The sequence below is a fragment of the Papaver somniferum genome, chromosome 2 (assembly GCF_003573695.1).
Source record: "Papaver somniferum cultivar HN1 chromosome 2, ASM357369v1, whole genome shotgun sequence".
Taxonomy (NCBI): Eukaryota; Viridiplantae; Streptophyta; class Magnoliopsida; order Ranunculales; family Papaveraceae; genus Papaver; species Papaver somniferum.
In genome coordinates this window covers 163755804-163769888 of record NC_039359.1, presented here as the reverse complement: position 1 = coordinate 163769888, position 14085 = coordinate 163755804, and the positions used below count along the sequence as shown (strand labels likewise).

The 14085-nt window shown below is 34.8% G+C and overlaps 1 protein-coding gene across 1 annotated transcript; it reads right to left on the bottom strand.

Moving 5' to 3' along the window:
• Positions 1-7577: 7577 nt before the first annotated feature.
• Positions 7578-11693, bottom strand: LOC113349637 (peptide chain release factor APG3, chloroplastic-like). Its single transcript, XM_026593635.1, has 15 exons — positions 11421-11693; positions 11235-11291; positions 10680-10760; positions 10533-10590; positions 10349-10449; positions 10205-10256; positions 9763-9812; positions 9528-9593; positions 9274-9438; positions 8901-8973; positions 8653-8785; positions 8394-8451; positions 8211-8258; positions 8020-8103; positions 7578-7873 (listed from the first exon to the last, which is right to left on the bottom strand). Exons 1-15 carry the CDS (start codon positions 11574-11576, stop codon positions 7802-7804), a joined length of 1254 nt encoding a protein of 417 aa, XP_026449420.1. The 5' UTR covers positions 11577-11693; the 3' UTR covers positions 7578-7801.
• Positions 11694-14085: the final 2392 nt, after the last annotated feature.

Here is a 14085-nt window from a genome sequence, read left to right as displayed (position 1 = left end):
CATTGATCTGTACATATATATACTTATAATGTATACACTATATATATTGATACATGTGATGATCATAAATAAAATCCAAGCTATTATTCGGGGTTTTATAAGCTAGCTAGATTTACTTAACTAGTGCCTGCATGGTTGTCTCTTGCATATACGAGTATATATAAGATACAGGTGAATGATGTTTCACAGGGTAATTAATTTAGGCTGTCATCGACAGTCCACTACTTACGTTGTGGGATTGTGCTTCAGGCACTCAGATCAGAAACATACCTTATTACCTAAATTAATCTGGTACATATATTAGTAAAAAGAAAAAAGAATCTGGTACATATGTTTTCAGGCTCAATTGTATTTCCCTTTGCATTGAGCCCTATGGTACATATCCTTCGAACTAATCTTTGATAAAGTTTATTAAGCACGCATGCCTCGAGGGGTATCGGGGTTGCACCAGCAGAGAGGACCAGAAAGCGGAAGCCCAACCAAAGTGGGATGGAACGTTAATTCCTACCAGGGGGGACTACTCTCAAGATTTGATATCACTAATTTCATTAATCCTGACAATTTTGTAGATGATCATGTTCACGTTTGTAAGCTTTTGCTCTACTGATTTCCAGAGGATGAATGTGTCCTAAGGTCTTAGAACTATTTTGGCAATGATGATGGAAATATATTTATTTTTCTTTTTTTGGCGGAGAAGGCACTAGAATGTCTACCGGTTAAGGGATATTACAGCTAATTGAATGTAGTTCTATCATTTCTTCGTGAATCTGGAAAAAAAGCATATTGAGCGGATTCTGGCTTTAGTGTTCAGATTTTGGTTATTTTTTCAGCAAATCTTAGATATTCCAATATAAAGAAAATCCATGAAACATTAGAAGATCAAGTTTTATGGCTCCGAAGGAGACTCTAATGTACCAAATCCAAAGCATGCAGCATGCTCCAGGGAAATCTTGAACATACTTTGGAATCCAAACGAAAGCTATAGTCATGCACTATTCCTCACTTCTCTTCTCTCTCTTCTCTCAAACAGTGACTTCTCTTTAATGGATTGATCTTCCTCAACTGGGTTCTCTTGAATAAGTAAGAAGGGGTAAATAAATATGTCGATCGATCATAAATAATGGAGGAAGGGAAGGAACCAGTGAGGGATTCAAGGAGTATGTGTTACAGGTTTTATATATCTGATCTTTTATGCTGTTGAACTTAAATGGTCGTTTTTTTGTCACTGTTTGTGGGGCTGTGGGATGTTGTTGAACATCATCAAGATCTATGTCTTAATAACTTTTTCTGTTTTTCTTTTTCTTTCTTTTATTCTATTCTTCTGCAACTGTTTTGTTGCTTATCTCTTCTCTAAAGAGGAAAGGGGATCGGCGGTCATAACAGACCTTTAAGACCCTGATGTTAATGGGTAGAAAGGTGTTGATCTTTCAACTCGAAGTTGAGAAAGAACATAACAGTTGCGTTTTCGTTTATGTTGATGTGCTTATTGTTGTTTCCTGAGCATTTATTGGATTTCGGTCGGATTGTCATCTTGATAAAATCAAACCACAATGATAATGAAATTAAGATGTTATTCTTATCTTCTCTGAGGTTAAAATCAATCGAAAGTCAACACAGACCTTGGGGCCCTGATGTTTAATGGGTGGAAAGGTGTTGATCTTTTCTTTGAGATTGAGAAGAACATTGTAGCAAATTAACCGGTTTCTATGTGCATATGATTATTTGCATCTTTGGTTCTCCATTAATGGAAGAATAAAAAAGTTGTTTTTAAAAAAAAAAAATTAAATTTGGATTGAACCTTTGAAGAGTTAATGATACTTTTGGAATTGGGGGAGATTGAAGGAGTAACAAAACAGAATGGAATTGGTAAAATGGGATTAAATCAATCTTAGGATTGTCCCAGTGTCCGGTTAATTGGGAGTTTTTTGTGAATTTTTAGTTTTAGTTCAGTTTGTTTAAATCTGGGCGATTTCATCTCTGAATGTTCTTCACTGTATTGTTATTCCGGTTCAGTTTGCGTTCCGTCTGAGTTCGGATATCTCTACTACAGGAAGTAATGGACTAATGGTATTTGTTTTAAAAAAATGGGAAAAAAAAAAAGAGTCAAAATTATTTATTCTCTGAGCCCTTTTCATCATTTTGATTTTGACGATGTCGTTTCATGGTGCAGCGACAAAATATCTCATCTAAGTATTTTGTGGATTCAAGTATTCGTAACACGTGGTCTTTGTTTAGTGAAACTTTTTTCACATTTTTTCATATATATTTTCTAGGTAAAATCCAGAGTTCAGGCTGGTTTGGTTCACCTCTTGAACTTTCCTACCGCCTTTTTATTTTTTCTCTTGGCTTTAATTTCATACAGTAAACTTCATTTGCATTGTCCGGTTCATTTGGTGGTCGTTCTTTTGTGAGACTAATTTTGCCTTAGGATTATCAAGATCAATTCAATGTTTTCTTAACTTAATTTTTGGTTTTTCCAGTCCTTTTTTTTAAGAAGGAAATCTTTAATTCTGGGAATAGGAAAATCTTGGTGGAAGTTTCCTAATGAAATTAGAAGAATAGATAAATGGTACAGGGTAATTAATTTTAGATATTTCAATTTGAATCCTCTTGATGTCTGGTTTCACTTCCTCCGCTCCAAACCGCAAAAGATCGATTTGCTTATTTATGCTGCCCCAACTGAAAAAATCAAGAGAATCTAGGTACACAAATTCTGAATATACCCCTTTCTAATTTGAATTGTTTTATTCTTGTCTGCTATAATTTGTTTGCTTTACTAATTGGATAATTGCTTATCTCTTCTCCTCATTTATCTGTTGATTTTCAAGTTGTTAATGCTTCCACGGTGCTTGCTAATCATAATAGATAAACATAGTAAATTAGGTTTATTTTCTATAATTTCTTGGATAGTTTTTTTCTTTTGCTTGTTTTTTTTTTCTTTTTTTGTCCTGTGTTGATTGGATAGTTAAGATTGTCTTCATTTTATCTGGGATAAGATTCATTATTTATCAAAGTCTGCTTAGCGAAGCAGCATTAAGAACACCAGTCCTAGGGTGTTGAGCTCTCCAGTATTTGCTTTATTACTTGTTTCATTGTCTGCTGGATTTAGATAATTAGGATTGTAAGTCTGCTTAGTGCAACAATCTTAAGAACATCAACAATATGGTGTTAAACTGCTAGTTAGCAATCTTTAGACCATGAAGATTCTGGCATGGAATACACAAGGGTGTGGTCAGAAAAATACTAAACAACACTTAAGAACATTGTTAGAATTTGAAAAACCTGACATATTATTTCTTTCTGAAACAAAATCCAAGAGATGCTTAATGAGAAGTATTCTGAATTATTTCCCTAATACTCACATTGTTGATCCAGTTGGAATGGCTGGAGGTCTAGCAATTGCTTGGGTAGATGGGTTTCACTTTGAGGTGGTTCAGTGGAACCAAAATATGATCAATGCCATAGTGAAAAACAACTTCAACTCTAAAGAATGGCTTTTAACTTGCTTTTATGGTGCCCCTAAGCATGAGCATAAATTAGAAATTATGGGATATTTAGAAGAGACAGCATATAGGGTTAACATAAGCCAAATGCCATGGTTGGTAATAGGAGATCTCAACATTATTTTCAATAGTGAAGAAAATGAGAGGGGTTTGCCTTTCGATAGGAAAAAAGTAGAACCAATTTTAAATCTTATAAATAGAACAGGATTAGAAGACTTAGGATATAAGGGAAATATTTTTACTTGGAACAATAAAAGAAAAGGTGATGCAAATATCAAACAGAGACTAGATAGAGGTTTAGCTAACGCAGAATGGAATATGGAATTTCAGGGAGCTACTCTTGACAACTTAGTTGCAATAGGCTCTGATCATGGACCTATTTGTTTAACTCTTAACTCTAACAATATAGGTCAGAGTCACACATTCAAGTTTTACGATACCTGGCTTAAGGAACCAACCTGTCTAGAAGTAATAAAAAAATCTTGGAATCATCGTATTTCAGCTCCTGCTGAAGATTTACTTCAAAATATTTCAATTTTGGGAGAAAACTTGAGTGAATGGGAAAAAAATGTTTTTGGGAAACCAAAAAAAAAGATAAAATTACTATTAAAACAGATTGATATCATTTCAGCAAAACCCATAGAGAATACTAATATTGAGCTCTTAAACATAAAATTGCTAGAATTAGAAGCCTTGTATGATACTCAAGAGGAGATTGGAAAACAACAATCTAGAAACAATACCATTGGTCTAGGGGAAAGAATACTAAATTGTTTCATGTAACTACCTTGAAAAGAAGAAAAGAAACAACATTGATTGCATACAAGACAAAGATAACAAGGTGGTTTCTTCTAGGCAGGACATTGAAGAAGTTTTGACATCCTACTTCTCTGATCTCTTCTCTGAATCTTCTAATAATATAGATAATGAAATCTTCAAGCATGTGCAACCTTGCATTTCAGTGGAAGAAAACAGATCTTTAACTGCTATTCCAAGTTCAGAGGAAATTTGGGATGTGGTTAAGAAACTCAAATCAAATAAAGCTCCAGGACCAGATGGTTTTCCTGTGAGTTTTTTTAAACATAATTGGGAAACAATTGGACCACAATTGATCTCAGTTGTTCAAGACTTTTTTAGGAATGGAATACTACATAAAGATTTAAACCAAACTTTTCTCTTTTTGATTCCTAAAATTAAGAATCCTCAAACTCCTGTAGATTTCAGACCAATTGGTCTCTGCAACACTCCTTATAAAGTCATAGCAAAACTGTTATCCAATAGATTCAAAAAATCTTTAGAAAAAATTATATCCCCTTTGCAGTCTGCATTCCTCTCTTCAAGACAAATCTCAGACAACATTATTGTTGCTCATGAGATAGTGCATTCTATGAAGAAAAGTAGAAAAAAACAGGGAACATAGGAGCAAAAATAGATATGTCCAACGCATTTGATAGAGTAAATTGGAAATTCTTAATTAAAACATTACAATCCTTTGGTTTTTCTGAACATTGGTGTAACCTAATATTCCAATGCATCTCTACCTCTTCTATATCTGTCTTATTGAATGGCAGTCCTGGTAAGGAATTTAAACCTTCTAGGGGAATTAGACAGGGAAATTATTTATCTCCCTATCTATTCATTCTTTGTATGGAGGTTTTCTCTAGGCTTCTCTGTCACTTAGAAACAGCTAAATAGGTCCCAGGCATAAAACTAACACCAAAATCTCCTCCAATTTCTCACTTGTTTTTTTGCAGATGATTTACTGCTTTTCAGTAAAGCTGATTTAGGTAGTTGTAAGAATCTTTTAGAAGCCATAAATTTATTCAGTATCTCATCTGGGAAGGTCATAAATTTCAATAAATCATGGCTGTTTTTTAGCAAAAAGGTTCATAGTAAACATCAAGGAATAATTTGCAGAATGATGAAAATAAAAGAATTAATATCAAAGACACATATCTAGGAGTTCCTCTTTTTGAAGATAGATCTAAACTGAAGTATTTTGATAACATTATAAAAAAAATGGAACATAGAGTCAAAAACTAGCTAGCTAAGGTTCTCTCTCAGTCTAGTAAGATTGTCCTCAATAAATTTATTCTGTCTAGCATGCCTATTTTTAGTATGGGTTGTTTTGTCCTACCAAAAAAGATAACTAAAAGAATCAATGACATACATAGGGATTTCTGGTGGGGTAAAAATACAAACTCCTAAGGAATTTACATCAAGGCTTTTGATTTCCTATGTAGACCAACCAACCAGGGAGGCTTAGGCTCTAAAGAGGCAAATAAGGTTAATCAAGCCATGATCAGTAGGATAGCTTGGAGATTAGTTAGTAGTCCTGATGATCTTTGGGCTAAAATCCTAAAAGGAAAATATTTCAAAAAAAACGGTGCTTTACACTCCAAGAAGAAATCATCAGCTTCTTGGATATGGAAATATATCTTACAAGGCATTGAACACATAAAAAAAAATACTCTGTTTGTGAAGTAGGGAATGGCTTCTCTATAAACATTTGGAATGGCAAATGGTTACCTAACAAAGAAAAACCACTAGTCAACTGCACTACCTATAACTCCAATATAACACTTGTGTCTGACTTGATAAATCAAAACACAAAGAAGTGGAATGAAACTTTATTACTTTCTCTTTTTGACGGACCTTTAGTGTCTGAAATTACGAATATTAGATTATATACTTTAATAGTTCAACTGATGGCAGGTTGAAAAAGGATAAACTGAGATGGCTTCTCACCAGAAATGGTGACTTCTCTGTTAAATCATTGTATGCAAAGTTGTTAAATCCCATGGGATCAATTGTACCAGAAACTAAAAGTTTTTGGCAAGGTTTATGGAACATGGACACATCTCAGAGAATCAAATTATTTACTTGGAAGTGTCTCCAAGATACTCTACCAACAAGACAAAAACTAGGTTCACATATGGATGTAGAAACACAATGCATATTCTCAAACAGGTTGTAGAATCAACATATCATCTGTTTTTTGAATGTGATTATGCAACAGCAGTGTGGAACTTGGCCCCAATGGCTATACAGGGAGTAAATTCTAACTCCACTAATGCTTCTTTTTTAGATCAGTATAATGTATGGCTTAAAGGAGATACTAACTCTATTTCCATGGCATTAGCTGTAACTAAATGTTGGTTCATTTGGAAAGAGAGATGTCTCAGGGTGTTTGAAAAAAAAAAAAAAACACCAGAGCAACTTGCAACTGATATCCTTCGTCACTTCACATATTGGCACCCACATAATAGTCGTATTAACCAGCAGAAACACAGAAAAAACACTGCAAAAAACATACACTGGATATTTCCTAGTAGAGACAGCATTAAACTAAATTGTGATGCCTCTTGGGTGTCAGAAGATACTAATGCAGGTTTTGGTTTTGTGTTGCGCAATTGGCTAGGTACAAGAAAAGGAGCAGGAATGGGAATCTTCAGGGCATCAACAACAGAAGAAGCAGAAGCTCTAGCTCTTTTACACACAACAAGATGGGCCATAGAAAACAATTTGCAGAATCTGGACATAGAAGGCGATAATCAAGTGACTATTAACTATCTACAAGGAAAGGAGGTTTCAGTACAATGGCAGAGCTTAGCAATATTAGAAGACGTCAAAGTTCCAGCTACAAAACTAGTATCTTTTTTGGGTTTTCATCACGTAGACAGGCGCGCTAACAAGGTGGCTGATTTGTTAGCTAAAAAGAAAAGTAAAGAAAATCTAGTAGACTTTTGGTTTAATGATTTACCTATGTTTTTAATTCCTTCAATGGCTTTAGACACTGTCAAAGCTCAAAACATATGTAACTTAAACTCTATTGTACTCATTACAGATGGCGTCAATTCTGCAGATTCAGTCATCGGAGGAACAAATCAATCTGATTTGATTTCCAATGAGTCTGAATCAAAGGATTAACCCTCTGCCTTTAGTAATCTATGCTACTTTCAAAAAAAAAAACGAAAGCTATAGTGACTTCCAGCTGAATCTGCCAGTGTCGGAGTGGGTCAGTTCTAATATTTATCGGACAAAATCTGCTTGGGAGAAAACTAACACATTAAATTCTAATATCCGCTTGGCAGAATTGATTAAAATTTGACAGTTACATTTTACAATATACGAAAAATGATACATATCCTACATTTTAATCTGGGTTCTTGATTTGTGGAGAAATGCACATGTTTGAAACTGTACTACACGGATCCAAAAGGTGAATATGAGAAATGTTGGTCGATATACCTACGTTTTTCCTGTGGCTTCTTCATTCTGCAAAGGGAAGCTGTAATTTAACCACTGGTTGCACCCACAGACTCAGCAAGGCCTTCCATGCGTTCCTTTTGTTCTGTAGCAACACATGACTGCAAGAAAAAGCCCGAGTAGTAACTCGGCATGAAAATTCACATAAAAGAAATTATCAAGGAAAAAAAATGTACGTGTTTGGATGTGTAATGAGATGCTGGCATATATAACTGAGATGAAAAGCTGGCATGATATACAAATCTACCTGAATCGCTGTCTCAATGTCACCATCGAGGAAGGACGTCAACTCAAAGTTCATCTTTAGCCGATGGTCAGTAACTCTATTATCCTAATAAAGTTTGTAAAAAGCAACACAAAGGAGATGTCAATTATGACGCACTGAATCTGAACCTTGATAGTAACTTAGGCAATGGAAAGTCAAAAGGGAGAGCATACCTTGTAATTGTAGGTCCGAATTTTTTCTGATCGAGCTCCAGTACCAATCTGTAATTTTAGGAAATAGCATAAAACTGTTATACAGAAAAGGATAATGGAATTTTCTTTTCACAAGAATGGAAGACTTGAAAACTAATATGATTAACAAAGTCTGTTCAGCTCATATCTCGATTATTTTTTAACCTGTGAGTTTCGTTCATTCCTTGTAGACTCTTGTTGCTCCCTAACTTTTATTTCATACCTGCAACAAGCATAGGGTTAGTATTGATATACAGGATGAGAAGTAGAAGTACCAAATGAAATCTGTCCAAACAAAGGAATGAATATATAACCAGAATGGAAGTGAAAAGTAGGAGAGCAATTGCAACTCAAGACACTACGCTAGACATCTATAAGTTGAGGAGAACATAAGAATGGAAGAAAGGCCCATCATTATCCTCACAGTTTTGCTCGCAGTAGCTGAAGTGCACGAGTCTTGTTTTTAAGCTGAGATCTTTCTTCTGTACAAAATATTCGGATTCCTGTTGGTTTGTGGAAGAGATCAACAGCTGTTTCCACCTTGTTGACATTCTGTCCTGCATAGCGATTAAAATATGGTAAGATGCATGCAAAACAATCATGGGATACTAACGATCACAACTCCAAATTTTCATCATTTAATTTCAGTGACTACAATATTTACAGCAGTACCTCCGGCACCTCCCGATCTTGCTGTCGTAAGGTCAATATCTTTAGGATCAATTACGATTTCAACATCATCAGCCTGAATCAACAACAGCTAATGCAGTAAGCATCAAACTTAAAATTTTAATTTCTTGATAAAATGGAAGAAACACTAGAACAAACAATACCCAGGTCAACAAATGGTAGGCAACCTACATCTATTTAACTGCCTTACCATGATCTAGTCACGAATATATAATTGGGTTTCACAATAGAAACATAGAAATTGTTATTTACTTAATAAGTAAAACAAAATAAATGACTAAAAGGAAAACCATATATATGGTATTGATACTCATATCAGTTGCATGGATTAGCATGTGTTATGTCTGAGCCAAACCTCTGGCATAATTGCGATAGTTGCAGTTGAAGTGTGCACACGACCTTGTGTTTCTGTCTGAGGAACGCGTTGAACACGGTGTACCCCAGATTCAAATTTTAATTTACTGTAGACACGAGTTCCTTTAATTTCCATCACATATGTTTTATAACCTCCTTTTTCAGCCTGAAAATAAAGATATATTCAGCTAGTTGCATCAAATTATAAGGGTATTATAGATTTTTCCACGATAGAGTAAGCAGTAACATGCATACCTCTGAACATGAGAGTGGTGAATATTTCCAAGAGGTACGCTCACAATATCTCTGATACATACGAACCTAAAAGGGGAGAAGACGAGAGATTAATTTTATAAATGTTGAGATCCAGCCTCTCCTTCTTGCCCATATCTTAAGAACCTATATCCTACTATAAGCTACTGCAACATTATGACATTGCTATTGTTACAAACTTACAATGATTACAAAGGATAGACGTAAATGTACCTACAAGATCACCAGCCCAGATTCCAGCTTCATCACCACCAGTCCCTGCCCTCACTGCAAAGAGGATATGAACAAGGAGAAATTTAGAAAGATAATGAGTCTGTCAGCATCAAATACTTTTCCTAATAGCATAGTCTAAGACGATTTTTGGTTCTTTTTCTGTTTTCAACAACCTTTTTCATGGTTCAAACCTTCATGGTCCCTGGTACATGGTCACCTATTTATTTTTCACAAATAAATGTATTATCTTCTCTTGATGTATAATCAAAATCTACTAAGGTCAATAACTTCAACATACACACAAAGACAGGACCTACTAAATTAAACCAATAAGCATGGCACTTTGATACCAAAGGAAGACACTGATATCTACTTCTAAATGAGATGCAAAGAATAACCGACAAGAACAAAGACTATGGCTGCAACACCAAAAGAAAAACGTGTACCTTCAAGAAGGATATTTCGTGCATCAAGAGGATCACTAGGTAGCAGCAACACCTGCATATGATAGGTGTACATTATTAGAAACCCAAGCAATGGTCTCTATAGCGAGAATATGGATAAAAGGTAATCAATAATGAAGTCAAAACCTTTATCTGCTCCTCTAGTTCTTTAAGCTGATCGGATAAAGTTTTTATTTCAGATTGAATCATCTCTACCATATCTTCATCACCACCCTCGTCCTTCAAAGCTGTCACAAATATACGTCAACACAATCCTTCACTCTTACAGAACAAACTAATACCATCTAGCAGAAGTATACAGGAAAAAAACCTTTCGCCTCTTCCAATTGCTTCTCACAATCCTTGAACTTCCTATATATTGTCACCACCTACAAAACAAATTCAACTGCTATTAGACTAAAAGACAGAAACATAAGTTCCCATGAATTCTATCATAAAAATGCAACGTATTCCATACCACATCAAGATCTGACATAGACTGTGCAAGCTTTTGGTATTCACTATTATTCGATATTACATCAGGATCTGCCAGCTTGACCTAAAACCAACAACAGTTAAACCTTTCATGAACAGTAGCAACCCAACAGTAACCATGGTTACACCAAATAATACCATCACAATAGAAATATTACCTAAGCATTATAATCTAATGCTTCAAATGATAACCTAATATCATACTACATGTCTAGGTGCTAAATAACAATCAATTGACAAAAATTCAACTAAATGCAGTCAGCTTCAGTCTGATTCATCATGTTTTGCCTTCTACAGTTCCTTACTGTTCAGCATTTTTATGTTTAAATGTCGAAGGATTTATAATACAGATTATATGAAGTAGATAGACATATTGAAAAATCAAAATACCAGACATAAATGTACAACTCTCCTTTCAATTAGTCAAGATTGACCCAAGCCAATCCGCTTTGACTTCTTGTGATCTCTCACAGTCATTACCGTAAGCAGCATGAGTGCTTGAAAAATATATGAAAAAATTAACAACAAAGTTACTTACAGATAATTCTTTCCAAGTTTTCTCAGCAGAATCCAACTTCTTTATCAGATATGGTTCCTGAAGATAGAGATACAATAGCAAATTCGTTGAATTCACAACACGGGTTTAACTAAAATCAACTGAAAAGGTAGAAAAAATTAAAACTCTGAAATCGATTACTGAAAATTTGTGTAATTGGACACTTACAGCCATGCATACAAGTCTTGCAGTTCTAAAACTCTTCGAAGGTTTAAGTACCACTCCAAAGGGCTTCTTCCTAACATCATAGAAACCACATTCACTCGAGAGGTTCGTTGAATTAATGGGGGTTTTAACCACAGAACTCATAATTAAACCCTCCATTTATCGATTTCAGAGCGGGAATAGGATGGATAGGGAGCAGTGTCAAACTTCTGAAACAAGAGTTCTTTGTGTCTGTATGTCTTATCTTATTTCTGTGAGTTGGTGCCAAATGTAATGTAGCGCCCTCATCTGTTTGGGTGTCCTTCCAGAAGAAACTTATTATAGGGGCCGAAGGAATTATTAGAGGGGTTAAACCATGATTTTAATGTCTAGTTAGTTTTCATTAGGGGTGTCCTAAAGGCATAGTAAATAGTCCAAGTTACCTTTTCATCATTAAACTTAAATAATCAAAAAAAAACAATTCTCTTATTCTAATCATCATCAAAACAACCCAAAATTAATCATCAACAAAATCTTCTTCGATTAAACTTTTAAGATCAATCATTATCAACAACCCTTCCATCAATTAGATCTAAAAAATCAAAACAAAAAAATAATCTAATTCTCTAATACTAATCAATAACATCTCAAATCAATGGATTTCGAAATAAGAAGAAGAAAAGGTCCGATTAATCAAAAATTTCGTCGAAAATTAGGGTTACAGATGGAGTTACAGTTGGTTGTTCTTCATTAACCAACTGTAACTACCGTAGTTATCAAAAATATACTCAGTTACGGTTGTTTTGCAACTGTAACTTCACTTACGGTTGGTGTCGACACCACTGTTACGAACCGTAATAAAGTTACGATTTTTATTTGTATCAACCATTATCAACCGTAAATGTTCCCGAGGCTCAAATAGATGTTTACGGTTCAAATATTTAGTTGATATACCAACCGTAGTTTAGTTACGGTTGGTTTCGATCCTCAGCTTACAAACCGTAATTAGTTACGGTTCATCTTGAGTTTTTTCTACCAACTGTAACTGGTTTTAAGATTGGGTTTTCCTAATTTAACCAGTTACGGTTGGTAGTTCATCAGTTACGAACCATAACTCCCACTTACGGTTGGTTACTTGAACAATTCCAACCGTAAATATCTCTGAAAATGTAAAAGTTTTGATCTTTTTACGTACTTTAGATAATTTTGAGCAACCAAAAGCTAAAATCTACGTCTTGTTGTTGTTGATCAGATGGAGACATACTTTAAAATGGGAAAAAAATTTAAAGATGCAAGTTCATTTAGATGAGGAAGACATAATCAGATGGAGACATACAAGAGATGGGTTATTTACAGTTAAAAGTTCATACAATAAGTTGGTTGAACGTAATTTTCTGCAACAGGAGGCCATCAACACTGTTCCCAAGAATATTTGGAAATCACTGTGGAAAATAGAAGCACCTCACAGTGTCAAATTATTTATACAGAAGTGTCTTAAAGAAATTGTGCAAACAAAATATAAGGTTACAAGATACAATAATGATGTGCAGACTACCTGCACAATCTGTAATCAACAAGATGAATCCATTTTTCATCTTCTGTTACAATGTCAGCATGCAAGAATAGTCTGGAGGAACTTGGGTATTAATATGGATCAGGTTTCTCTTAACCGTGACATCACAAAAGATTGGATTATCTCTTGGTTCAATCCTCATCACTCAATTGGAAGAGATGAAAATCATATCTGGATTATTACTTTGATGGTTGGATGTTGAGTTATATGGAAAGAGAGATGTGAACATGTCTTTCAACAAAAAACTTCTTAACCCTCTTTCTACTGTCTCTAGGACTAATCTCCATCTTCATAATTTCTCTCTTGCAGCCAAGAATAGCATGCCTGTCCAACAAGTACCTCCTGTCATATCTGTAAACTTAGAACATATTACAAAAAAAATTGTAGATGCTTTTTTTGACCATCTGACATTTACTTCTGGCAGTGTCATGGTGCTATTGTCTTCTGCAGGTACCTTTGATGGAGTTAAGAGATCGTATGCAGACGGAGTGATCGACTCAGAAACTGCAGAATGCATGTCTATCCTGGAGGCACTTAGTTGGATCAAGAAACTTAATATCTTTGAAGTTCAACTCATGGCAGACGCAGAAGTGGTTGTGCAGTCTATTTCTTCTAATAATATGTTAGGCAGATGGGAGAATAACCATTTGAAACATTAAATCTATTATTTCTACTTTTAAAGTTTGTAAAATCCCTCATGTAAAGAGATATTTCAATAATTTAGCTGATAGTGTAGCTAAAAGAGTTAGGAAGGATAAACTTCTGCTGGAAGAACACATGGATTACTCTCCATAGGTTTCCTCTTTGTTTCAAAGGCTTGCAGTGCCTGAAAGTGCTTAAATAATACATTTCTCAGTTTATATAAAAAAAAACATTGGTTTTGGTATTAGATTGAAATCCTTCGTTTCGGCTTAGATTAATTCTTCCTTTGTAAGGGGTAGGGAGTAGCTAAGTATTCAATGGAAGATGATGCGAAGGTTGGTCTCCTTTTCTCCATATTAGATGATTTGGCCAGTTCAATGCAACTCTACTACGGCGACAACGATAATATCAACGATGATGTTTGTACCATGCTAAAATGGTATATGGATAGTGGCTTATTATTGAAGCCCATTT

Bases quoted from the DNA above. Each gene is read 5' to 3' on its own strand.
- LOC113349637 (XM_026593635.1), bottom strand. From the start codon at position 11,576: ATGGAGGGTTTAATTATGAGTTCTGTGGTTAAAACCCCCATTAATTCA. The intron at 9,813-10,204 runs GTACACGTTTTT...TCCTCTTTGCAG, and splicing joins ACGAAATATCCTTCTTGAAG to TGAGGGCAGGGACTGGTGGT. The intron at 8,259-8,393 runs GTTAAAAAATAA...CTAAAATTACAG, and splicing joins GGAATGAACGAAACTCACAG to ATTGGTACTGGAGCTCGATC.